The sequence below is a fragment of the Leuresthes tenuis genome, unplaced genomic scaffold, assembly GCF_036924035.1.
Source record: "Leuresthes tenuis unplaced genomic scaffold, fLeuTen1.0.hap1 SCAF_16, whole genome shotgun sequence".
Classification (NCBI taxonomy): Eukaryota; Metazoa; Chordata; class Actinopteri; order Atheriniformes; family Atherinopsidae; genus Leuresthes; species Leuresthes tenuis.
In genome coordinates, this window is record NW_027325370.1 from 18,887,806 (window position 1) to 18,915,415 (window position 27,610).

General features: G+C 42.8%; 1 protein-coding gene across 2 annotated transcripts; it reads right to left on the reverse strand.

The window, feature by feature from the left end:
• On the reverse strand, nucleotides 1-27,059 carry arfgef2 (ADP-ribosylation factor guanine nucleotide-exchange factor 2 (brefeldin A-inhibited)). 2 transcript variants are annotated; one of them, XM_072366625.1, is made up of 39 exons: nucleotides 26,713-27,059; nucleotides 24,329-24,359; nucleotides 24,028-24,151; nucleotides 22,739-22,885; nucleotides 21,737-21,916; nucleotides 20,077-20,383; nucleotides 19,835-19,984; nucleotides 19,611-19,735; nucleotides 19,173-19,306; nucleotides 18,432-18,666; nucleotides 18,245-18,344; nucleotides 17,210-17,349; nucleotides 16,902-17,010; nucleotides 16,627-16,813; nucleotides 16,413-16,524; nucleotides 16,119-16,324; nucleotides 15,912-15,996; nucleotides 14,887-15,058; nucleotides 14,619-14,770; nucleotides 12,076-12,204; nucleotides 11,731-11,889; nucleotides 11,446-11,593; nucleotides 11,228-11,324; nucleotides 11,076-11,116; nucleotides 10,811-10,980; nucleotides 9,310-9,461; nucleotides 8,938-9,110; nucleotides 8,594-8,754; nucleotides 8,321-8,451; nucleotides 6,945-7,074; nucleotides 6,729-6,864; nucleotides 5,027-5,165; nucleotides 4,766-4,823; nucleotides 4,490-4,598; nucleotides 4,230-4,360; nucleotides 3,757-3,934; nucleotides 3,085-3,223; nucleotides 2,353-2,470; nucleotides 1-1,606 (listed from the first exon to the last, which is right to left on the reverse strand). In XM_072366625.1, exons 1-39 carry the CDS (start codon nucleotides 26,885-26,887, stop codon nucleotides 1,442-1,444), a joined length of 5,535 nt encoding a protein of 1,844 aa, XP_072222726.1. In that variant the 5' UTR covers nucleotides 26,888-27,059; the 3' UTR covers nucleotides 1-1,441. The 2 variants fall into 2 exon arrangements, with proteins under 2 accessions (XP_072222726.1, XP_072222725.1); XM_072366624.1 differs by having other exon boundaries at nucleotides 4,230-4,366.
• Nucleotides 27,060-27,610: the final 551 nt, after the last annotated feature.

A 27,610-nucleotide genomic window follows, 5' to 3' on the forward strand; every position in this document is an offset into this window, starting at 1 on the left:
TCAGAATTCAGATTTATTGATTACTTCACCAAATGTTTGGAAGATTACATCACAACATTATGTGTAGAACCGTATAGCACTTTCATTTCTATGTATTTTACATTGAAAACTTTACAGTCTGTACTTTTTCATTTACTGTATATATATATTTATATATATTTATATAATCCCTAGTTTTAGGGAAGAAAAGTAGACATCCATAGTTGCAAGGGAAGGAATGCTTTTCAAAAATAGTAAATGCACTTTAAATAATTACATACATCCTTCTTCTCCAAAAAAGGCATGGAATACACTACAGGGATCCACCAGATAGCAGTGTCTGTGGATGTGAGTTTTGGTTTTGCTCGGTTTCTGAACCCTCCTGTAAAACTGTAATGTAAAAGTGAATCAACACTGACAGACATTCCAAGTTAATACACTGCACAATGTCAATACATGAGCAAACGGATGTGCAAAACAGTGTGGGAAATGGACAGTAACAGCTGGACGTAAAAGGGCCAATTGATAGATCAGTCGACTGAAATTCTGACACCAGAGCAGATGAACCCTGTGTCAAGTTTACAGGGTCAACGCGAGCAGGAATGCATTACAGGGGGAGACGAAGCCGATATTTCACCCAACATTTCATTGTAAACAAGAAATAAGAAACACAAAAATAAAACAAATTAAAGCAAACGAGCAAAATAAATAAGTAAAAGCTCACTGACGAGAGAGAAAATATGACAGGACGGTTGTGCACGAGAGCAGAGAAATCATAAACAAAGCTGCATAAGATCTTTGATAGTGTTACCTGCAGCTGAAGTTTCAGTCTCTTCAACAATAGCAACAGCCAAATAACACCGATATGAGGGGGAACGTAAACATTAAAGTAACAAGTAATGCTTTAGGTTGGGAACTGATAGAACAGACTTTGATGAGATCTTTTTTTTTTTTGACAGGCACAGGTGGCCAAAACTTGTTTTTCCACAAAGGACAAACCTAAGGTTCATCAAATTCAGCGGTATCCTTCAGTGTCTCTTAGTTAAGCAATAAAAAAAAAAAAAACACAGCAAACCTTTAAGACCAGGATCTGCAACGATAACAATAAATTATTTCTTTTCTGGTCACGGAGATGAGAGCGAGGGGGATGATGAATGACAACAGTCAGCAGGGAGTGTCGGTCACAGTGCTGTTCATCCCCGAGAGAAGGAAGGAAGGAGGAAAGGAGGGACAGGGCGAAGATTTTTCTACAAGCTAAGCACAGTAGAAAAGCTTAACACTTAAATGCAAAGTCCTGAACGGAAACTGAAAAGCTACAGTCTTTTTGACCCTCCTCCTAACTCTGCAGCTCGTCTGTAATTGGATCCAGTCCAAAAGAGAGGAGAAAGTCTCCTCTGTATGAAGTCCACCTCAGACCCTCTCATCTGCATCCACCACCCTTTTTCATTTCCATCGACTCCTTCTAGCAGGTGGGAGTCCAGGTGGGTGCCCCCTCAGGAGCAGCGATTTGGAAGACGGAGCCGATGCGCAGGAAGAAGCGCCTGAGGACGGCCCGCAGCTCCGGGATCAGGTCAAACTGCATCATTTCACACAGGTGGGGGTAGTAGCAGGAAGCATGAGGCTTAAACTGAAAAGGAGAAAATTGTCAATTAGCACCACGGAGCAGCCAAGTGACATATTTTACAGACTTCCTCTCTGATATTTTCAGACGTAAACAGAGAGCGGCAGAAAAAAGGTCATGGCTCTGGACGTGCTGGCGCTGCTGTGAGGCCGTCGAGTCCTTTGTTGCATATTGTTCCGATTAAGGAACAATTTCACTGAATTACAAAGTGAATTCAGGCAAATAAACACAATTTGTTGTACTCGAATGTGTTTAAGGAGCTTTGCCTAAATTCACAGCAGGTCTTGCACAAGAGAATGGTGCCGGTCAGTCCAATTTAACAGTTTTTTTTTTTTTGTTTGTTTGTTTTTAATTTGGCGGTTTGTGCGGCGCTGGCTGCAAGGCGCCAACATTTTCTACTGTTTCGAGTTGAATGCTAGGTTGTTTTCTAAATAAAAACTCTACAAGTTTTGGCCCAAAATGCCAAGAAAAGCCAGAAAGTCTGAGTCATGGGCCACAATGAATCATCCATGCTGACAGTGCATGATTCATGGATGACAGCAAAAGAAACAAATCATGAAATAAAACTGGAACATATGAAAACATTGAGCTAATCGACATTTTTGGTCTATTTTGACCTTTCTTTAAATTCTGATCCGGGTTGAATTTTAACCACGGCTCTGAAATGAACGAGTCCAGCCCATGATGCAGCTCTTCAACACTGCATTTCTTACTAATGTGTAACAGGAAGCGTGTTGTTTGTGCATTCTTGCCTTGTTATCGGGCAGCCGTAGCGTCCTGGTGAGCAGCAGCATCAGCAGGCTGTTCCAAGCCTCTCTGTGGCTCTCTGAGGTCAGGCTGATGAAGTAACCCAGAGCTTCACTACACACCCTGACAATGACAACACACACACACAGTTTAGAGACAAATAACAGTGTTAAAGCTGCTGCAGTGAAATGAACAAAATGACTGAATATCTTTAATATCAACGAGTGAGTTAAGGCACCGACAGCAGTTACTAAATGATAAATATTGCACAAAGATATCGCAGTCTTGATCTCACACATGAGTCAGTGCAGCTGCCCAGTGTCAAACACAACAAGTACGGTGTGCAGCTCATAAATGTATGATGAGACATGAGCCATGTGTCAGAGTACCGCTCATTTAACACTAAACAAACAGCACAGCTGCACCCTCTGCAAATTAAACTTATTCATCTAAAGTTTAATGAGCAATAAAAACTGCAAAAGGTCACATTACTTCTGCAGATCGTTTTATTTTCTAATCCGATGGCAAGGCCAAAAACAAACAAAAAGAACCCGAAAGAAGTCATGCATGTTGCCAAATTTTGCACCATTATGCTCCTCTGTTCTAATAATAAAGTAAAAGTTACATCAGTGAGCTGCTGACGTCTTCCTTCATCACCGGAAACACGATTTTTGATTCGATAACACATCCTACACCGTCCTAATAAATAACATCAAGATAAAGTATGTTTCACTCACAGCAGCAGGCGTGTTTGAATGTCAGGCCACGAGGGCTGCAGCTGAGGGTCAGAGTACATCCTGAACAAGATCCTCAGGCTGCAGGCAAGACTGCTGGTCTCCTGCTTCAACAAGTTGGGCTTGGATTTGCCCTTAAATCCTGAGGGCAGAAGTAAAGAACTGCTGTTACAAGCAACGACAGAAACCTTCAGCAGGCGGTTAGAAGACGGTTTAACTGAACTGTTCCCTGTTTCATCCTGGCTGGCGTGTCTCACACTGCGTCTATCAAAGTTAAGACAAACAACACCGATAACACTTTGCTCTGTTTAATTCTTTGTTCTCGCGTTTGCTCTGCTAGAAGTAATATTGTTGTATTCCGAAGATAATAAAGGCGCCTTGCGTTACGCCTTTAATTTAATGACATCATTTTACTATTGATAAGAATAAAAGGCTGAAAACAAATCATTGAAGAATCATTTTCTAGTAAAGTCCCAGATTTGACAGCTGACAGTTTGCGTGTTCAATCTCAACTGTTCTGTGCAGTTAAACTGAAAATAAAGATTAGATTGCATTCTGAATAAAGTCGTCATTATTAAGCTCGAGCTATTCGTAATAACATAAAACACGAAGAGCAAAAGTTAGGTGGAGACTTTTATGAACTGAGCTAAGAGAGGATTTGAGCTTTTTACTTACCTGCCCTCCAGAGGGCCGTCCTTTGTTCGTTGTTGGAGTTGAATTCCTTGGCGAAGTTGTGAGACTCTAAAAGACAGTCCAGCAGCTTGAAGAGGTGTGCTGATGTCATGTGTCTGTACATGCCCTGATCTGGACTTGACTCGCCTCCCCCAGTCTCGGACTCCTCCAGAGCATCTCGCTGGCAGGAGGAGAGTTACAGATTTAATTTCATACTTCAGAGCTGTTCTTGAAGCTTTTCTTTTGTTGGTTTCTTGTCCCCAGGTTTGACCTGACATGCAAAATATCTGAACGCCCAACCACGGTCAATTCAGATTAGGAAGGAAGAGTTACGAGGTTTCACAATTCTTCTTCTTTCGCTGTCAGCTGCGACACATTTCCTTACAATGCCAACTTAAATACTACCACAAATAGAGACACGGTTTGAATAAAAGCTGAAAGTGCTCACATACAGTCGGCGCTTCTTCTCCTCCTACCTGTGCAGCAGCCATGTTGTCAGCGTCCTCCTTCTTGCTGGTTGTTGGGTAGAAGACAATGTTGTCTACGGTCTGGATTAGTTCAAGCTGTACCACACATTTAATCAGCAGCCCTGCAAACAGCTTCTGATCTGAAACTCCCGTAAAACAGCAGCAAACAAGTCTTTTTAATTCCTTACAGTGGCCAAAACCTTTGAATTTAGATTGATAAACAAAAACAATTGTGTGTGTGTGTGTGTGTGTGCATGCTGCGCACTCACTTGCATTCGTCTTGCCCTTCCAGGTGTCGTCACTGGACATCTGGCTGTGCCCTCTTTCAGAAAGAGCTCGGTCATAGCTGCTCTGGGACTGACAGTCAAAATCAGCATCCTGGATGAACAGTAACAAACAGCACAAACATCCACATGTTGGTCTCATACATCTGTTACAGTGAAAACATCACAAGGATTCACCGGTCCTTTTAATTGGGGAAAAAGCAGCTCATCATTTGCATCATTCTCGTAAAAGACACTGGGTGAGTTAGTTCAATTTCTTACAAAGTGCTTGCCGTCAGCAGCTTCTTCATCCTGTCCAGCTGGTCGCCAAGTCAACAAACTGGTGTGAAAAGCAAACACAACGACAGGTGTTGTAAACTAAAAGCCTGCCACAGCACAATGATGCAGTAGCATTTAAGCAAAATGCAGCAATTCCCACCCAAATGACTCACTCTGAAGCAGTCAATAACATTTCTTCATCATCATTAAGGTCCATTTATTGGACATAATCTCTGACTGCTAGAACTGTGGTTGAGAACTCACACATTAGGGCTGGTGTTTTGGAAAATCTCCAGCATACAGGAGCAGGTGACGTTCCACACGTCGGGACTGAACTTCTCCCCATTCAGAATCACCAGGTTCTCCAGGCAGTTTGTCCCCGACCGAGCCAGCTGTTCGTTATCTGCAGCGGAAAGGAATCAACTTCAGAACACACCCACCATCTGCATGCGCTCGTAAAAATCAATGAACCCAATTCAAAAGACCTGAAGATCCACACACAGGAAAAGATTACAATACTTGAATGGAGTTTTGGAGACAATTCTGTCATATTATAAATATAATGAGGTGTAACGGAGTGGTTAAGGTATCACTAACAGTAGTTTTAGCCTGGGCTGGGTAGCTTTGTAGCTCAGGTGGTGCTGCAGCTCATTTCTCTGGGCAAGACACTCTACTAGTAGCCAATAGGAAGGGAGCATCTCTGCCGCCATAAAGTGTTTTTTAGGGACTTAGTCAAGGTTAAAACTTCTTGACTGTGCAGATAATCTATCTTAATAAGAAAGTACATCAGGAACCTCTAAGTGTTGTAGACTGGCCTTGCACTTTGGTCATGTTTTATTCAAGTTTTTTCCCCCTGAAAACGCTGATTTCTAAAAAACGTTTCAGCACTTGCTTTGACGACTTGCTGTCAAGCGATTTTAGCTGCTCAATCTGCTACTTTTTAACATCTGTTATGATGAAGCGCCGTGCCAGTGGGAAAGCAGTTTATATCTAGAAGCGGCTCAAGTGACGCCAGGAATTAGACACCAAGTCCAGATGAGTCGAAGAGGAAACCTCACGGATGAAAAGCAAAAGCACAACAGGGCAAGGAGGAGGAAATTTTAGCCATTTTCACCCTTAATCACTGCGAGAACACTGGCAAATTTAATTTACGAGCTTGGTGTCCTGACAGGGCCGTATAAGGAATATCAAGAATGTGGGTTTCACAGAGACGTGGCTGCAGGAACATATTCAAGATGATCTCTCTATCAGGCTTTCAGACTATAAAGGCAGACAGAGCAGCAAGAGTAAATGAAGGGTTGAAATGCTTGTTAACAACAAATGGAAGGTCACTGAGAGGCAGCGTCCCTGTACCCCGGTTATTAAACTGTTAGCTCCGAGTTTGCTTTCGATTCGGTCTACCGACAGAGTTCACCTGCGTGACCTGCCGAAGCAGCACGTGACATCATCACCGCCGTTGTTACCTAGCAACAAACAACCATATTCATTCGTGGTGATGTCAGGAGATTTCAGCCAAGGTTGTGAGCCGATTTCTATTCCATCAGTTCATTTTTTCCCCTCAAGAATTTAAACTGCGACCACACAATAGCTACACAAATGAAGTTTGGTTAAAACATGTATTATTATCACCATACCAAATCATAAAGTGAGTAAGAGGCTACTGTCAGCCACATGATGGCTCAGCCATCAGGCGTTTTTAGATCATATCAAAACAAAGTGTTGCTACTCAGTAATGCTTACTTTTTTATATTTAGAGGATGATTTAATGAAAGCTAAAAATGAATTCAGTGAGGGCGAGTCTCAAATTAATAATCTCCACAAATAAATAGTGAGCTGACAAGCACGGCACCAAAATATTTAGTCTGCATCATTAAAATAGAACAATAGGCGTCTCTCTGTGTTATGAGCAGTCGCTGCTATTAATATGGACAGAAGAATGGGAGGAGTAATGATGAGAAGCTCCCACCTTGTCTGACACACCACTGCAGCTGTGTGAAAATGTCAGCCAGCAGGATCTCACTGAGAGGCTCGTAGAACTGGGTGAACACGTCACAGATGGCGTATAGTGCGTGGTTACACGTTGTTGTCATCCACTCAAACTTCTGGAAGCAGAAGACATGTTAGCATAGTGTTATTTCCCGCATTACCCGATAAAAACAGGTAGTTTTTAGACCTCTCTGACCTCCGTCTGCTGTTCTGGGAGCTTCATGTTGTCAAAGATGCGGAAGACTATTCTGAAGAGGTCATGCCACCAGTGCTTCTCAAAGGTGTGGCCGTAACTTTTCATGATCTCAAACATGACTGTGAGACCTCTGTTCGAAGCAAAGACAAACAGGAACCATTAGTGGGAGGTGACACTGTGCTCAGAAACTGTGCCCGTACAAAAGCAAAACTCTAAATCATTTCAATTAGACCACTAAAACATCGCTGGGGCCAAAAGTAAGGCCAAGGAAAGCAACTCAGAGACCAAACAGCACAGAGTCAAAACCAAAACTGAGACTTTCAACACACGGCTCTACTGTAACATCCTGATGTGTGTTAAGAAGAACATTCTCCAGTCAACCTGTGCCCCTGTTCTTCAAAATTAAATGCAAGTTAATGGTCGCCACACTCAGTTGTGTGCTGCTCCGGGCAGAACTTGGCAGCCGTGCTGGGAAAGATGAATACGTCAAGAAGATAGAAGCTACCTTTTAATGAAGTATGGCTTTTGCTTTTGATAGGCAGTTTCAAAACCTTGCTTACACCTCATAATGCTTTAAAAGTCTTCTTCTTTCCACACAGTTGTTACAAAAACATAGTTTGACATCATTTTGGAGAGTGATTGTCCTCTAATCCGGTTAATCCAGGCGGGTGGCGCACAAGGTTAGGAAAGAAGCTTAAGAATAAGAGTAAAAGCAGCTGAAAGAAAATAGTCCACAAACTTAAACCACCTGATTAAAATCAGAGCCGTTTTCTTATTTTTTGCATGTATTCACCAAATTTCACAAGGCCAAGTAATTCACGTGTTATTTCAAGACACTTTTCTAAATAATCTGATTTGTTCAATCAACAGACGATCAATTCCCACGTGGTACAAGACATGTTAAAGGACAGCTTTTATTTCAATTGGTATTTAATTTAATCCATCTACATGCTCCCTGGATTTCAGCACACACATTTAAATTAATGAGTGGATAAAAGGCGAGTGTCCAGACAATGAACAGTTCTAAGAGCATTTGCTCTTAGTTTTCTGACAATCAGCAGCACCCTGAGCCCTGCATCTGTAGCCTCCGTTCGTTTACAGTTCTGCCAACTATTCCCGTTTCCTTATCAAAATCTCTACATATGTTATTTTGACTGGATCTGAAATCAGAGGGAATATCTTCTTCCAGTAACTGCACAGATGTACGAATATTTATCTACGATGGCCTTTAATTTAAAGCCAAGCTGAGTCTGAAGCACATCTGTGCACTCAGATTGGACTACAGTACGATTCTGTAAAAGAAAAGTGTTTAATGTAAATTACCGTAAGTCTGATTTGAATAAATATGCAAACTACAGGCTGAGCTATTTTGCTACCTGGTCCGGACATCGAGCTTGCAGCGGTTGATGATACAAGAAAGCTCGAACAGGATGGGAAACCAGCCACGAACCCACACTCGATCCCCAGGAGCAACATTCATGTCATCACTGGTGTATTCCCTCAGAGCCTGGCCACAGACACAGCAGGACAGGAAGTGATAATGTTTAGGGGTTTTTTTTTTTTGGTCACAAAAACCAAAAATGAAGGATGACTGAATAGAATTTGACACACAGCATCCATTTGACACTTAAAGCTTCGCCCTTTTCTACCTGCGGTCTGTCAGAGACATATTTCGCACAGTGTCGGATGAGTCTGATCGCCTCCATGCTCGTGTCAGGAAAAGCTGCGTTGCACACAAACTCCGACAAGCACTTCACTGCATCCTGGAATGAATCGATGGCAGCTGCAAAGTGCTCCTGGAAGGTTTTCACTGGTGAGGGGGGAAAAAACAAAAAAAACAAGAATGGGTTTCCTGCTGTCGTAAATATTCTCTATCGTGCCAAAGCTTAAGCAACACTTACAATTTCCCCACCAGTGAGCAGTTGTCACGTTACTTAGTTTACATCATCTCAGCCAATACGACCACGACTGTAAGAGGTGCAGTCATACTCACTGACAATGTGTCCAGTGGTCTGGAAAGCCAGCTCCACTATAGTCTCGTCGTGGGCGGAGGCGGCCTGGTGAAACACTGAAAAGATGTTCTTCCAACCAGAACGGATGTTGGCCGCCTGGGAGTTCACCATCTGAGCCACACACCTGATCACCATGTCTCTGATAGTGGGGGACCTGACGGGAGGGTTGATCACTCAGTTTAATGTGCTGCTGTGTTTCTTTATTATACCATTACATAAATAATCCTTGGACTATTATTCACACTGGGTACAATGTTTCACTGAAAAACAACCCCAGCACTTAACCTTCAGCATACTGTCAAAGTATTGAAAAACTGCCCCTCCATATTACAATTTTCAAGTCAACACTCCACCTGTTCTTCTTCATGATGTGCTCGAAAGGCCTGAGGAAGTCTTTCTGGAAGCGGAAGTTGGCCAGTTCTCCTTTTTCCAAGAACTTCATGGAGAGCTGCCTCAGTGAGTCCACAGCAAAGATGGCCACATCTTCATTGGGGTTACAGCCCACCTACAAAGGGCCCGAGACTCATTAGTCAACCTCAAGCATCAGGTAAATGATAAAAATATGCATGGTGATACTGGTCAAAACAGTTTGCGAGCGTGTTTAAACCTACGTTGAAGGATATATTTGCCGTCCATGCAGCACTGACATTATGTTCTCATTAAACTGACACAGCAAACATATTAGGGGGACGTATTGTGTCTCAATCTTCAGCAACAACATGCTCCTTCGTGTCCGCCTGCTGTCTAGCTAGTAGCTAATTTGGTCTGTCTGCGGTGTGGTGATAGGCAGCTCAATGAAGTTTACTAGACCCTTTTTTGCTGAAACTGCTGCCTGCTGGAAACGACACAGACTAAAGCGGTGGGTCTGCACCATTACCTTGCTGGCACATGCCAGTAAGCCCGTACACCATTTAAATGGAAGATCAGCTGACACACACACACCAGATGTCCTGCTCATTTCCAGCAGTGAAAGCTGCAGACACTCCCACCTTCACCATATGGCTGATACAATCACAACAGGCCTGAGTTGACGCCAAACAACAATTTAGTCTTAAATGGATGAAGTCAGCAGCTCTGCAGAATACGTTGCATGTGCATTAATCACCAAGTGTTCACTTGTATGCAAATCCCTCAGTAATGCTTGTATCTCATCAAGAGTAAATAGCATAATAAACTTTAATTGTGCAGACAAATCCACCCTTTCTTAAAGGAGTCGCCCCCTCCTGCTGGCAAACCGTTTCCCCTCCATTTAAGAGAAATGCTCCCTTCTCGCTGTTTGTCATTACTGCAAGCCAGCGTACGTGCTGGCCATAGTTATATTAGCGCTCCCACCAAGATTAAAACAACACAGCAAAGATACAGGTGGAAAACCAAAATAAACAACTTAAAGACGCTTGCTACACTAAGCTGAAGAGCGTCTCTGAGCTCTTATGCTTACTAATCAGATCCATTGCTCATAGTGAAAGTAACTAGAGCAATAAGTTTGATATGAGGCCAGAGATCATGTGGGGTGTCATTCTAAAATGACATTACTGATTTATGATGCCTCCTCTGCATCTTTGTGCCCAAAAATCTCAGCAAAACATGCCCTATTTCAGAAGATCAAAATAAAGAACGATGCCCTGCTTAAAATGAGCAAACTCAAAGCCTGTGCAGAAATAAGTGAAATGCTCTCCAATTGCAGCTTTGTAGCGGTAATAAATCCAAGTCTTCAATGTGGAAATACAGGACAAACTTAAAAGCACAGCAGCAGCAGTGAGCACCACCAGAAGAAAATGTCATCCCCCCTCAAAAGAGACAGAAAAGACCATTTTGGGCATGGGTTGTGCAATATGCATCCTTTGCTCCACTGACCTTGTTGAAGTGATCTCCTATAACCTGCCAAATTCGAGACCACTGCAGCCTGATGCGGTTCATGTTGTAGTAAGATATTTCCACAATCTTCTGCAGGCTGAACATCCTCGGCTGGTGTGCCGAGGCCAGCTCGTCCATGGAAACCGCGCATAACCACCGCACAAAGTCCACTGGAAGGAATCACAGACGCCCTAAGTTACTGACACTGAACTTCATCTCAAACATGCACATTAATGGACGGAATACCAAAAGAGGGCATAATCACCGATAGCATTTCCATCTAGTTTGGTAGAGCCAGTGAAGATCCTGCAAATACAAAACCAGCTTTAAGATTTGTAGCACAAGTAATATCAAGCTTCATGTAAATGATGCGATTTTGTACAGTGTATGAGGACCTTTGAGGGGATGTTGTCTCACCTGTCCACAGCGACCACCACACTCTGAGAGCTGGTCTCTCCTACGGACTCCTGAATGTGAGCCATCTGTCTCTTGTCCTGGCTTCCCACCAGATTTCCTGCAGCAGCAAAGACAATTAACACTAAGTGTGTACAGTCAGAAGACGCAAAGAACACTCTTAGAGTTACAAAAACAAGGATGCAAGTATGCAATGCCGGGGGTTTAATAGTGTAACTTACCAAGCCCCAGTGGCATGAATTCCTCTGTGCCAGAAGGTAAGCCCCTGATGCTGGTCTCCCTGTCCCGAACCACCCCTGAGATGTAGCGCGTCTTCACCCCAGTGCCTATCAACTGGGCAAGCTCCAGCTGACTGATGCACCTCAGGATCTGCAACACACACACAGCCATACATAGTGCATATTATTTGTACAAATTCAATCTTAAAGTGCTTGAGTCTTACATCCGAAACATAACATAAAATTTTGGCATTTCTAGAAATCGAGTTTGAGATAAATCTCCTCCACCTCATGCCATGAGTTGCCCAGATAGTTCCCATCAGTGTGAGCCACGGTGATCAGGGTCTTAATGGTGTCGATGTTCTTCTGCTTCATTTCTGTGATGCTGGAACTGGCCGTCAGCAGCGTAAATCTGGCCAAGGCTTGAACGTACGCGTCTCGCTCCAGCTACAGACAAACAGGCCACTTAATACTTAGCCATGGATTCAACTACGAGCACTGGAGCAATTCAAAAAATGAGTACATGAAATAATTCAATGGATTACGCAACAATGGATGAAAAAAAAAAAAAAAGAAGAATATTACAACAGCAGGTATTTTTTTATATATATTAGGTATGAAATTTCTCCAGACCTGCATACTGAAGATGCAGGCGATCCTGATGGCACATCGAATACCTTCCAGGCACAGCGAGGCCACCTCTGGGTCGTCACAATCCTGCAGTCCCACACTGAATGCTGCCAGCAGTGGGGTCCATGCCAGCTGTAACACACAGCTTTTATCAGCAAGTGTAGATTTCCAATATGCCCACATTTGATTTGTATAAACAGTTTCCCCCCCTTTGGGGCATGGCATTTACAAAGAAGAGGAATTTTTTCATAGTACTGCTGGTGCAGCCAGATCTCCACCTTTGGGTAATTTACAATTTCAATCTGTTTCAGCCAAGAACAAACAAACATGATATTTTTTGATGTGCTTAGTGATGTCACGCATTAAACATGTACCAGTCCTGGTTGAAACAGTGACTAACCCCACTGTATTTACCAACTCTGACAGAAAGCATGACCTGAAACATTGCCGTGGTTCCAGTAATCAGGGTCAGTTTTGTGCAGTGCTCAGAAGGACGTTCGGACCAGCTGAGCCCCATTTTTAGGATGTTTGGTGTGATCATTTCACTTCATACTCACACTGTAAATGCCACTCCAAAAAGAGGATTATCTTTATCCTCAAGCAATCATGAAGTAGCTTTACATTAATGTTTAGGGTAATTGTACTGATGCATCACCAGCTTTCAACACCCTGACATGATCCTGAAACACAGCTTCTTGAATTCTCCTTCACGTTTTATAATCTTTAGGAGAATACTTTTTTATTCAGCTTCAGTTTCACCAGTCTACAACAATGTGGATTTATCCCACTGCTCTTCGCAGGATTCATGCACGTAGTGCTTCCTCTCTGATGATTTGGCTCATCTACAGAGAGGTTTACCAGCTCCAGGGATCCCTTTAACTCATTCACAGCTCAGGCTTTATCGGGGAGGAGAGCTTAAGTGTTTTAAATCCTCAGGGGTTTTCTGAAAAACTTAAAACTGCCTGCAAAATATGCTACTCATCAGCTTCTGAAGAAAACACAAATATGTAATAAAAAACATCTCAGATGAACGACTTTTCCTCCAAAGGGAACATAAATTGGTGGGGGGGCAGCAGCACAAGGTTCAGATCTGTGGTGGATTTCAACATCACACTTGAGTTACAAATATCCAGCTTCCTCAACTTTTTCCACCCAAAGATGAGCTCAAATCAGGCTGAATTCACTCTACGACAAAAGTGCCAAGTTAAAACTGTTGTAGTCGGTTTTTCTTTGCTATTAACAGCAAATTTTAAATGGTTAATTGAACTTAAGGCAGAAAATAGATAATAACTGTTTACTTAGTCTAATCTAATTCCTTCAACTAAAATGTTGGAATTTCCAAAATGCCACCGAAGGCACCGTCAGTTGCTCTGCAATTACTAAAATAAAACCTGTTATCTTGTGGCGGAAAACACCCCCAGACAAGCAACGGCTCTAACCTCTAACAACAGCAGCGAAGCCCAGCGTCTATGGAGCAATATGTGACGGAGGAATTACTACGCGAGTTTGGGCTGACCTGTCGGCTGGCTGAAATGTTCTGCGGTGCAGTTTTAACAAACAGGGCCCGCTTACTGCATGACTCGCAATGAGATTGCAAATTTGGTAAAAAAAAAAAAAAAAAAAGAAAGAAAAAGGGACCGTGCCAATAAACTGTTGGAGAACTGCAAAGGAGGGAAATGAGAGTGTTTGAGAGTAAAATATCAGCTTGGTGTGTGTGTGCTGGTGTTGGCTGTTAGATCATTTACTATATGCTCTGTCATCTGGTAAGAGTATGCTTTAAGGGTTACTGAGCACTACTAACCTCAAAAAGAGGCAGACTCTGTGGAGGAGAGGCGAGGAGTGGAGTGTGTAGAGCTCATTTCATGTCCTAAAATAGGTCGGTGTGAATAGAGATGTGAATTCATGTCGGAAAAAGGAGCTGTTGTGTCTCTATGGTATTTTGCCAAAGTATGTCACAGACCAAGAAATTGTGTCAGCTTAAGGAAAAGGACTTGGTTAGTCTTGTTTAAAGCTAAAACCACTCAAACACATGAATCACAAGTCCAGTTTTGAATGGGTTAAATAGTTTGATGTTGTATCTTTGGAGGATTCCGAGCTTGGTGCTCAATTCTGGACAGATTAAGTCACTGGAAACTAAACTAAATCACAACCAAACCGTTGCCAGCCAGAGAGTTTGTCTAAATGTTGTCTTACGTGTGTGTGTGTAAACTCTTTGAGATGAATTTGCAACACTTTACATCTTCATACGAATGGAGTGACTGTGACTCTTCTGAGACATCTGTACATGGGGCTCATGTTCTACCAGGTGAGCTCATTTTCTCTCCGTGAGGCATGTTTCACATTAGAAAATGATTACTGTGGCCTTGTTTTTAGTGATTGGATTAGCTCCCACTGATATAGTCAGCCTACTGGTTCACATACTTTCCTTAAAATAAACTGTGAAAGTCTGAATTATGTTTTCAGTTTGGACTGGAAGAAAAAAAAACAAAGAAATAAAACTCACTAATAGCTTTGCTTCAGTTTGAGTGAAAACAGTAAAATGTTACCTTAAACATGGGCCTGACATGTTCCAAGTGTGTAGCGCTGAAAAATGGTGCCTGAGCATGGCTGACGGCCTCCATGAGTGCTTTAGCGGTCTTCGCCATCTGCTCCATCTCCATGTTGTACAGCAGACGCCGCTGCTTCTCGCTGGCAACATCTGGAGGAGGGAAGGAAATAAACGGTTCTGATGCAGCTTCTTTTAAGAGGAGCACATTTTTAGAAAGCAAACGTCTTAAAAAAACCTTTCAATTTGGCCGGGATATAAACACTCACTCTGCTTGGTGGACTTTGGGGTGATTGAAAACTCTTTGCTCTCCTTCATAGCAATCTTCTTGCCTGCGATCTCATCGTATATGGAAGAGAGATACTCCTCAGGCAGGTCTTTACTGTCGTTAATGCCGCGGTTCATCTTAATGTACTGCTCCTTGGTCATTTTGTTCTTCACCTTCATAAATGTAGAGAAAGAGACACAGTGGGCTTGATTCTTTATAGAGGAAATTAAACTATTGACGATGCATTGGCTGACAAATGCAAGCTGTTGAAAGTCTTCCAGTAAATCAATTGCTCACTCTAGATTTCAGAGGATTTTTACAGCAAATTTCCAGCAAATTGAGTTCAGTAGCATGTGAATTTTTCTATTTCGTGAGACTAGTAATGCAAATGAAACCACAGATAGTCTGATTTGTTGTTTTTGCACATGCAGCTCGTGTCTAAAAGCAGCAGAGCTGAGAGAAAGAACCGTCAGGTGTGACCCAACTGATGACCAATTTTACCGCGACCTTTGACCCTACACTGTTACTACCGGCCCCTACATACTGCAGCTTTGCGAACGCTTGGCGTTCATTTCCACTGCCAATACAAAGGGCTCTAGCACTGAAACAGGGTCGTCCAGCTGTAAAGTTATGGCCTGAACGCAATGTGACGTCATCATATTGTGAAAAGCTCACTGTGATAAATTTCGGGAGTTGCAAAATCCTGTTTGAAAGTCAGCGCTCTGTGCAGAGTCTGTCGACCTGTAACTCAAACTGAAAACGTCCTGGAACTCGTCATGTAATGCGCTTCTTAAAATAAAAACTTAACGATCAGCTTTCCTTCCATCTAACCTGCAGAAAACATCTGTGCGTCCGTCAGTTAACAACGACAAAAACAGCGTTAACTCCAGATGCGTAAAAGCAGGGCTGCATATGCTGAATAAAGTTTCATTACTGTGACATGGTATAGCTGAGATAGTGGCCCAAATACACCACGATGACAGCAGGATGGTGGCGACAGAACATAAAACAATCAACAGTTTTTACCTGAGGACTGTGCAGGTCTGTGGTGAGCATGATGATGGAGTACGCCAGCACGTAGGCAGTGTCAGCACTGGCAAACAGGGTCTGTCTGCAACATAAGATGCATATCAGGTCAACAAAACCCAGCTCTTGTGTCATTACACACGGGCATGAATGCAGAGATCTAAAAAACAAAAAAAAACAAAGAATAAAAGAATTCTTGGCTCTTACCCCTGGTTACATTCGAGGTACCGAGCAGCAAACTTCTCCATCAGCCTGTCGATCTTCTGGGCCTCTCCGGGCAGCCTGAAGCCCTCAAGAAACGCTCTCAGAGCGGAGACAAAGTCCCGCCCACAGAAGTCCAGCTGGTCCACGTAGCAGTACATCACCTCTTTGTTGAACTTGTTGTTCTCACCGAGGAACTCGCCCACCTGCGTCTGTGGATGCGCAGATAAAGCAGGTGGAGAATACCAACTTTGATGCTCTCCCTGACACTGCGTAACTCATGTCTGTGCACTTCCTTACTGTGTCCAGTCGGTCCTCCTGGTGTAAGAACTGGGCGATATCTTCAGCAGTGGAACCCAGCATGCCCTGGTCCTGCAGGTATTGGACGCCGCGTTTTGGCTTCTTGTTGAAGCTGCAGAGAGAGAAAGTTGCACATATCAGCACAGAAATATTCCCAGCAAAATGACTGCTACTTTAACTGAAACCAGTCCCAACTAATTCTCAATGCGCTCACAATTCGATGCCGTGCTCAATGATGTCCTTCTGTTGTTTGATAACCTCATACTGCTCCGGATGATCTGCCTGGGACGTGGGGACGCTGGAAACGGTGGAGTCCAGCGAGCTGATGCTGTCTCGGCGGCCCGCCAGCTGCTCTGGAAGCTTGAGCTCTGCTCCCTCGCTGTCAGATGGATGCTCCTGACCTGAAACAAAACACACACCAACAACTGTTACATGTTGAGACTCCCCCTGATTTCCTGTGGACCGTTCGTGCATTTGCTGTTAGCTTACCCAGGTTAGCTTGAAGGTTTGGATTCACATACATGTCTTTGCTCCACTCCACCATACATTTGAGAATGGACACCAGACACTCCAAACCCTTTTTACGCAAGCTCAGCTCCTGTAGGAATTACAGAGGGATTTAAATTCACATGCGTGCTCTCACTCACTCATCATACAACTTGATGCTGCGACAAGTTAAGTGAAAAGCTTACAATACAAGTAAAAAAAACACCAAGACAGTGCTCTAAGCAAAAAAAGCCCATATGTGGTGTAGATCCCTGAAATATGCATCACGTTGACAGTTGACAGACATGTACCTGCAGCGGAGTCATCCCAAGCTCCTGCCCACTCCTCCCCATAGCAATCTTGGACAGATCGTTCACAAGACGCTCAAAAATATTTGCGGCGTTCAAGTCACAGTCGTAGTTTACGTAGATGTCAACCACGCACTGGGCATCTGAGGACAGAAACATAACAGATTATGAAAAGTTCTGTACATAAAGCATAATGGTAATGTATGGAAATGACCCAAGTAACTGGTAAACACCATCATGACCTTTTGCAGCACAACTCAAATCAACACACTGGGTCTTCAAGCCTCTAGAAGGATCGGGCATCTAAATTCCTTGAACTAATCCTGGCTACAAATTAACTTCTTTCTCAGTTGCAAACAATTATCTATGTAGTTGTTTCCATCGATTAATCGGAAAAATGTTTGCTACAATAACTATTAAAAAGAGAACAAAAAAAAAAAAAAAAAAGACATGAACATTGGTTTATTTTTCTGAAAATGCAACAGATTTAAGTACTGATCTGTACTTAAATCTATGAGCGGTATCAGGAAAGGTGGAAAGGACTTGTTTGATCTCATTACTTAGAATATCAAAATTGGCTTTGTATACTGTAATATTTCCATCAACAGCAACATTACCCCACATTTTGACCGAAAACACTAAAAAAAACGTCAGATAATCTTCTTCTTCTGCAATAATTTCCACAGATATAAAGTATAAATATTCCTTGATCTGCCAATCTTACAACAGCTTACAATCAGAACTCTAATGTATGGGAGCAGCTTTTAGAAAAACCTAACAGTACCACATAGAGGAACCAGAAACCATGTCAGTTAAACTTCGTAAGGGTCACTCGTATGTCAACTGAATGCTACAGTCGCTCAATCATTCTTAATTATTACAAGCGTCCCAACAGATCAATAGTCAAAATATGCTCCAGAAAATGTTGACTTGACCATAAATGGGTTGTTAGAACACTCCAGTTTAACCTGGGAGAGGATATATGAAGGAGAGACTGCTTTAAAAGTCACTGATTGTTTTGTTTTTGTTAAAGTGTACCTGCACAGATGCGTGTAAGTGTCTGGATGACCATCCACTTGTGCTCAAAGGAGCTGGTTGACGTCTCCAGGATTGTCAAAAAGATCTCCCGAAAAAACACCTGAGGTAAGGAGATAAAACGGGATAAAAAGTCAGCGCGACTCTCTCATCAAGCAAGATGCACGAGTTTAACAGTAAAACTTTGTACCTCAATCTGCATCTTCAGGTGAACCTTGAAGTGGGACAGCAGGGTGAGGAAGATGGCCAGTGAGAGCTCAAAGACCTCAGGCACAGAGGAGACGCCGTTTTTGGACAATGCTACGCACAGATACTGTTTGATGGCATTCACGAACATCTCATGGGTGCGAAACACTGGTCCAGCACCCTGCAGCACAGAGAGCAGCAGCTGCAGGGACACTATCTTTGACCGCAACTCATGGGACCTGCAGATGAGAACCACCGGAACAAATTTAGCTTAATGACATAACAATGTGAAGTTCTACTCTGTGCTGAAGCAAGCTCACAACATATACATGGATAAAGGTAATTCGGTGTGTTATCTAATAAGGGCCAGGCCGTCTTCTTTGTGAGATTCTTCCTGTGCTCATTTTACTTTGGCCTGTTCACGCTGACTGGCTCAGGGTCTAACGTTACAGTAACCAGAGATGACAGGGCCACACCAGGATGATAAAGGGCAAGTTAACCTGTGGAGGCCGATGAGACGCTGTGCACAGCCAAAGGCAGTAATATTTCTTTTGGCTGACTATTGCGTGACAACAGGAGGATAAATAAAGGACAAAACTGACAGAAAGCACGTTTGCACCCATGTTTTACAACAGGATTTTTTAAAAGAATAACTACAGTGTGATTAAAACTAATGTGACCAACTAAGATGGGATAAGATCAAGGTGAGAAATTGTGATATGAAGAAAAAAAAAGGAACACGCACTTTGGGTCTGGAGGTCCATCAGCAAGCGGTTTCATGGAGAGTTTGCACAAAGAGCGGAACACCAGGAAGGCATCTTTCTGCAGGATATGAGAGAAGCGTGCAGCGCTGTGGGGTCCCTGCAGAGCCTCAGCATCCTGAGACAATCAGACACAGTCAATCCCACTCTATGTAAAAAATATGCACTTAAAAAGCCAACAAAAGCTCAGATTTCTCCAGCCCTAAACAGAATGCTCCCATACCCGTGGAGTATCAAAGCACAGATCCACATGTGTTTTCAAGAGCAACTCTTTTCTGCTCCACAGGTCCACACGTCACAAATAATTATTCCCAAAGTTTTTTATAGCAGAAACCAGACCAGCTGACAAAGTTGGAAACATTGTACACATATTGATCGAAGAAATATTGGTTTACTGCAAGCAAACAATGAAAAGTGCTCACCAGCATGTCTGTGGAGGAAACAGAAGAGCGGTCCTCGATGATGCCGTTCATCTGCTGGCCTTCTGTCCTGGCCCCGGTTGTTATGGCCTCTGTCGGTTCAGGGATGGGGTGGGCTGGCTGGTCACCTGGAACAGAGCCCAGAATGGACATTTTCAGGTCAGAAAAAGCCACAACGAGCCAAAACTCAATAAAAACAGAGAGCAGAAATGAGTGAAGAAGTGTACCTGTTCCAGCGTGTATCTGCTGCTGTCCCTCGTCTCCTTCAGTCAGTACCGACTCTGCTGGATTTGAATTGTTGCCTGGTTTGTCCTTTTCTTCAGCTTGCTCATTTGCTGCAGCAACAGTCTCTGCGCCTTCATCTTCAAAAACTGAATCTGATGCAAAAACAGAACCACATGAAAGCTGTCCTCGCCACACTTCCACCATCAGACATTTCAGAGTTGTACTGGAGCTTCAAATCTGACACCTTTTGATGGCGTGACCGGTTCTGCTCCTCCATTCATTGGAGTGCTGCCACCCTCAGATTCTCCACTGACGGATGGGCTGTCGGCTGCTTGGTCCGGCTCCAGATCAGAAGCTGGTGGTGGGGGTGTAGAGCGGGTGGTGGTGTTGGTGAGATCTGGAGTACTGGCTGCCGGGGACGGGGAGCTCTGGAGATCTGGAGTAGGAGTCCGGTCAGACCGGGGGGACACAGACCTCCGGCCGCCTGGAACTGGAGACGCGTTCTGCGGCAGACTCAGCCGGTTTTTCTCCTGCTCTTGAGCCTCCAGAGCCTGTGGAGGACACAGAATAGATGTAGAGAATCTGTTTTCAAACAGGAAAACACTGTTAGAGATGAACATAAATTCATAATTTAATAGAAAAATAAATAAATCAATAATGATGAATGAAGCAAGTCAGTAATCCAGTAAGTAAGTCAGTCAGTCAGTAAGTAAATCAGTCAATAAGTCAGTCAGTTAGTCAGTGAGTGAGTAAGTAGTCAGTCAGAAAGAAAGTCAGTCAGTAAATAAGTGGATAGGTTGGTCGATAGACAGTGAGACAGATACTTTCTTCATCTCTAAGGAAATGTTGTATTAATAATGTTGTATTGCACCTCTGTCAGGATCCTTCAAAATGTTATAGGTTTCAGCTTTAAATGGCAGTCCTACATCAAACAATCATAGAATTTCAAAGACCGTTGTCAGTGTTTGCAATCAAAGATAGCCAGGATGATCATGCTGGAGTGTGACCGCTGTTACGTCCTAAATCTACAAACCAGCACAACACTTGAGCCACAGTGTAACAACCAAAAACCTGATCAGTGTAGATTAAAACCAGTGGGGCAAAGCACAACTTTTGGAATTTAATTAAAAACAGAAAACGTGGCTCAGTCGCAGCATTAAAAGCCTCGTCTGTCTGATGCGACTTTCCTCCGGCTAAGACTGCGACCGCACCAAGAGGAATGCAACGTGAAAAGAAAGAATTGCACCTTCGAGTTGAGAAGCAAAAAGAGCAAATTCACGTATGCACACCTTAGTGTTCAGAGCAGCAATTTCCTGGTCTGCTAGGTCATAAAACTCGACTTTACATTAATGAGATGCTTTGAAACCGTGCTCTTCAGTAGCAGCCTTCGATTTAGCAGATATCATCGTTGTATAGGTCAAACACGATGCTGCCTGTCACAGTGTGGCCGGCAGTGAACTTATGAGACTGCTAAAAGAGCACAGTACGGGCCTTCCTTGCCTTCCTTGTCAAGTTAAATAATTGTCCAAAGGCTAATTATAGAGACCGGTTGCAGCTATTGCTGAAGCTATAACTGATCAAGTGGACATGGCATTGTAAAAAGTGCACTGTGGTTACCATCAGTACGGCCAAGATAGTAGCTAAAACTGTGATGACGATGATCAGGACTATGACCTATAATTATAAAGGGCGCAACACTAAGTCCCTTCAAGATTTGCTGTAAGTTCAGCGATTTAACTGAGAGAATGAGACATCCGAGATCATTTGTTGTCCACTTCCTGGGTGACATTTATCCCCCTGAAGTCCCTTTAGAACACTTCAAAACAAAAGTGGGTCCAAGTGGGTTAGATAAGCTGTAGGACAGATGCTTCACAGAAATGTAAGTGCGACAGTGTTAAACTGACAGCCTGGTTTTCCATGCGGGTGAAGATGACGTTCAGCATCTGTGTGAGGGTGGCCTTGGCGGTGGTCTGGTTGATGAGGTTCCGGCTGGCCAGGTAGATGTTGTAGCAGGTCCGGACAGTGAGGAGCACCGTGCCCTCGTGTATTTCTATATGTGGGGAGGTCACCGCCGTAAGCAGCGCCTGAACAGACAAAAAAAAAAAAGAAAAAAGGAAGAAGTCAAGACTTCTAACGCACAATGTCTTGTTTAGAGCATGCTGCACCTGCTGAATCACCATTCAACTTCCCCACTTCTGTGGTGAGCTGAAGCCGTAGATATGCACTTTTCACACTCTGCTACTGCAGCTTTAGCTCAGAATTCAGCCGTTTCCATTTCAAAATCTAAATGACTGCAACAACGTACACAGATGATCTTTTTAAACGCTGTTTTATGCTGTAGTCTGCGTAAACAGACTGTAATGACATTCGGGTCTCCTCCACCAGAAAACATATGCTCATGATCCTGCAACTAATCTTTTGTCAACAGTGATAAAGCCGAGTGTTTCACAGGAGAGACTTTGTCCTTTCTGACAATCCAGGATGTGTTTAAGGAACCTGAATAAACGCCAATAGCGACACCTCAAACACTACAGCAGTTAAGGGCAAGAAAGTGAACAGAAAATGTGGATACACTTTAATTCACATATGCTACAGCTCTGGATGAAATTCACGAACGATGACTTCAAATTCATCTTTACATGCTTTCCAGCTTTAAGATTGAAAAAAAAAACCTGATCCAGGTGGATCTTGAAACTACATCTGCATCAAAATAATGTAATATTCAACAAGAACCATTATAGGAATCAAAAACTAAATTCTGAGCATTATTAAATGCTACTCATATTCATTAACATAACAGATTTTATATGTGTGTGTGAAGATTTAAAGTTTGGAAGTCTTGGATCTGACAGATTCAGCTGGAGGCTCTGAAGGAAGCCAGGAGGAAGGAAAGGTGCTGGATGTACCTTGATGATCTGCAGCTGAACTCCCTCATCGGTTTGTGGGCCCTGAAAGCAGTTGCAGATGGTTTCCAAAAGCCGGTCGATGAGCCTCTTTCCCGGAGTTCTGCTGTCCGGGGCGTTGCCTGTGATGTGACCATAAGCGATCAACTTCTACGGAGGAGAGACAAGAGACGGGTCAGAGTATTAATTATCGGAGAAGTTTAGACTCTCTGTGTGAGTCGAGTGTCATTTTGTGGATACTGATTCTCAGAAATCTGCATGTGAGCCTGAATCTTTATTGAGAGATTGGGGTTTATGTTAGCAGCACCAGACTTTGATAAAAAAAAACAAGTTTTCGGGTTAATTGTTGCAGCTTTTAGGACTGAATTATGATCTTTCCAAAAAAGAATTAACAGAACTCAAGTGACCACATGGTTAAGTTGTGAATGGGACTGGCTCAGACACAAAAGCTGCTGCTTTAATTCAAAGTTACAGCCCCAACTCACCCAACCTTTCATTCCTGGTCTTTATTTTAGATTAAAAAAAACAAAAACATGATAAATGTCATCTTGGCTGCTCCGCTTTGTCATAGCTCGAGGAAATTCTGAATTCACACTATGAAGAATGTGTGGAAAGGCCCTTATGTGCCAGATTAAGATCATCAGATCGCTCAACCCTATGACAGGAAATGAGATATGCTGGATTTCAGTATTAGGTAAAATTAGACCCTGATGAGAAGCAAGATTTTAGGATTCGGACCGATGACCGTGATGAATATGTGTCCAAAATCTTGTTTTATAACTCACTACTAAAGCTAAAACCAGTGCCCTGGTGTCCTCAGATTATTATCAATGACCTTGATGATGAAATCAGCTGACTGTAGTGCTCAAAGATGAGATGAGCACCAGAACTTGATGAGCAAAGTCAGTGGAGTGCACTGCTAATAATTTATACACCCAGTTTATTTTTAAACAACATTCCTGCGCTCATTGAGAAAGGCGTGATTAAAACACAAAAAAGAAACAAAACAAAAAAAAAAACTAGCCTTGCAGACTCTTTTTCTTTACACCAACAACACTGAAAGGATCTAATAAATCATAACCTGAGAAACCAAATGAGCGAGTGCGAGTGCAAGTGTGTTTTAGGTGATTCCCAGACAAGTAAAACAGGTGCGGTGAGATTTCACCCATAGAGCAACCTATTGTGGAAAAGTATGGATGTTTATCTTACTGCATGCATGAACTCGAGCCTCTGTGTGTGTGTGTGTGTGTGTGTGTGTGTGTGTGTGTGTGTGTGTGGCAGTGAATATTAACCTGCAGACAGTCCAAAGAGGTGCTAACTATCCGGGGGGACTTTGACTGACAGGCCAACTCAAAGGGCAGCACATATTTGTCAGCCTCGATGTAGTTGGCTCTGGGTGGGACCACTGTGCCATCCCTGGAAAGCAAACAACTGAGTGAGCTGCTTCTGAAAACACAGTTTATAAAACACAGACTGCAGCTTATACTCATAAACGCTGGGTCAAATAATTAAGTATACATTTAGAACTCTGTCTGTAGCCATTCCACGATGGCTACAGCAATAAAGGTCATTAAGGTTTGCCAGAATACTTACTTTTGCTTCTCCAGTTCTTCCTTGATTTCATCTACAAAAATGAGACAAAGGAGACAGTGTGAGATCTACCATTCATCTTATGGCATCTCCAAGGTTATAGTTGGCAGGCAACTTGTTGTTTTGAGTCCAAGTACTCAATTTATAGAGTAGAATATAACCTGAGACCACCCCTGATCTCTCTTATTCTCCACAGAATCCCATCTGCTCTCTCAGAGCTAGTCCAACTAAATCAATTTCCATCTTTACATCATTTTTAATCGCACATTGATCCATCTGAAGCCGTGCACACACACACACACCTCTGAGCCACTCAGCGTTGCAGACACAGTGAGGCAGATGTGACCAACCACAACCATCAATGAGAAAAAAACATCAAGCACAAAAATGGCTAAAAACTCTGACAAACTCCCCGTATCTCAAAGCCTCAGAGGAAACATGGTTGCGCAACATTCCCAAGAACTGTCACAATTAAATGATTAGCAGAATTTAAGTAACTACCACCAATGTGTGTGGCCCGTTATTTTATGTGCTAAAAATGTGAGCTCAGCTCCTTTCTTCACTGCTGTGTAATTAATCCTGGACTTTTTCATACTCAAACTTAAAGCTAAGCTTTAATGTTTCAGTTTAAAAAAAAAAGTTGGTCACAGCTAGACTCTCATCCCACTGCGTGCCTAATCAATCATGGATGAAGTACAGAGAAATTCCTGCAATTTAAAGCAGAAGAAATGAGATATGCACACAGAGAGACAAGGAAAAATACTGCAGCGCTCAAATATTTTGCATTAATACGACAAAAAACAACAATATCACACTAGGTCATTCATTTATAGAGGAAATTTTCCAATATTATGCATTTGTAACAGGTCAAATCAACGTTGGATGTTTTTAAATGAATGGGATGAGGATCAGATGTGAGTGAGCGCCTCGTTTCATTTTATTCAAGTGCAGAGAATCTGTCAAAGACTGGAAATCAGACTGCAGAGTTATCTTTTTTAACTTTTTTTTTGTTTTTTTAGACCAGTCAATCAGGTCTCGTACAAACGGAGTAAAAAGACCTTGAGTGTTCGACCAATAAAGATCGCTCTAAGAGCAAAGTGTGGAAAGGTCTGCGAGATCACAAAGGAACCCAGAATGAATCCTAAACAGCTAAAGGTCAAAAGGCTATCGTCAGGTGAACGCTGGAGTGTGCTAAAGACAACAAGGAAGAACCAGAAGGCAGAAAACAGAACTCTTTGCTTTAAGAGAGAAGACCAATAAAGTTATTAGTTTTTTTTTTTTATAACCATATGGGTTTCTTACAGTCTTAAAACACTTTTGTGCATTAATTGCTGCGAGAATTCAGTCGGAAATTCCTGGAACTGAATTTAATTCTGATTTAACTGTCAAAACTTTGGGCCACATAATGTAGGTTGATTGCATTCTGACAAACCTGATGATTTTTAAACAGCCTCTATCCAAACGCTCACCGTCACTGAGCCAACATGTGAGAATGCAGATTATTCTACTTTCATACATGATGCAAATGAGATTGTCATGGAGCTTGTTTAAAAAAACGCTACCTTAGTGATAAGAAGAAGTGAAGAAAGGGGTGTTGTGTTCTACTCCTGTCATGAATAATGAGAGAGTGCCACTAAAAGGCAGCACAGAGAGCAAATAACAACCCAAACTCAAATACCTGGTTTAAACCTGGTACAGCCAAACCGTATCCAATCAAAAGATAGCACAATTTTACCCTACAAAAAAAACTACAGTGTGACAAGCACGTGTTTTTAAAAGCCTCTACACCGACAGCACACGCCCAGCACATCCAGTTTGTCAGCGATCACAACATCTGTCAAGAAGGTGGGCTCCCACAAATGTGACTGCCTCAGGTGAATTATAAACAGCAAAAGCAATGTGAACTGAGCACCCTGGCGTGTGTAACACAATCCGTGGTTGTGTTGAATGGAAAAACAGGGACGTCAGAGTATCCGGGAGTTAGATAGCCTGTGTGTCTGGGTGCAGAGCAGGACTGGACTGTCTGGCTGGGTGACAGTGCTACGTACCACACAGGGATTGGTCTGTATAGCTTGCTAAATTAGCCCCAAATGAGCTAACGACCTGCTACGTGTAAACCTGTTCACCCCCTGACGCTGACAGTAACAAGAGGGAAAAGGCACTGAAGAAGTTTGAGTTAATATTTAGGTGTGACAGTAACGGTAGCACTTATTTATATATCACCACCTATTAACGTCAACGGACAACTGAGCAGACGACACAGGCCATTCAGGTGCTAACGCTAGCTAACTGAGTAGCTAACACAGTCTCTCCAACAAGTTAAACACGACTGAATGAAACACAAAGCACGGAGATCAGCCGACCAGAGTACAAAACAAACAACTTACCAAGCGCAACCTGACAGGCTTTGCGCAGCTGGCTGTGTTGGCTTCTCTTCACCTCCTTATCTGAGAGGATTTTCTCCAGCGCCCTGGACAGAAACATGCTCTTGGTTTTACTGTTTTCTGCCTTCGACTGCGAGTGCTGCTGTTGCTGCGGTGGGCGGTATGACTGTTGATGCATCTCTCGGTCTTTTAACCGCTCCTCACTCAGACCGTCATCTTCGGCCTGACCCTGCAAAAAGGCAGGTGACAAGAAAAGCTAACGAAATCCAGGCTATCCGGGTCCGTCCAGTAGGGTTTCTGTCTCAGCTCAGCGCCGCCATGCTGCTTACACGTCACGTCACGTGATTCTCAGCTGTCTTGGTTTGACAACAGAAACCCGAGAAGTGTACGTGACTTCCGAAACGGAAATAAATTTCCCTCTTAGTCCCATAATTTGACAAAAAGGGACGTAAACACAATTTTAAGTTAATATAGTAAGTTTTGTGGTTGAATTTCCCCACGAGGAGTTCCGTTAACACCGCAGCAGTTCCCATTTTTCACCACTACAAAAAATGAAATGCTTCCATGGGAAATAAGCACTCCAAGACTTGTCCAGCAGGTGGCGACAAAATACAACAAAGTTTGTTTTAGCTCTCTTTTGGGAGAGGGGTTTGTATTTGATCATTGATCCCTCTAAAAACCGTTAGACTTTTTCAATAAATGAATTGCATTACCCTATTTGTCTTTGTATATATTCTTGATAATGATATATATGTATATTTTAAATGGCAAGAAATATTCCCTTCAATTCCCAAGCTTTTGAACTGCAAAAATAAAAGTTACTTAAAAAATACAGGTAAAAGCCTTTTAATAATCTTCTAATTTGCACCTTTAAAATAAATACTTGCACAAACCTTGAAAT

Coding starts and splice junctions, on each gene's coding strand:
- arfgef2 (XM_072366624.1), bottom strand. CDS start 26,887: ATGCATCAACAGTCATACCGCCCACCGCAGCAACAGCAGCACTCGCAG. Junction 11,594..11,730: donor TGGGCAACTCATGGCATGAG/GTGGAGGAGATT, acceptor TGTGTGTTGCAG/ATCCTGAGGTGCATCAGTCA. Junction 4,599..4,765: donor CTGCTGACGGCAAGCACTTT/GTAAGAAATTGA, acceptor CTGTTCATCCAG/GATGCTGATTTTGACTGTCA.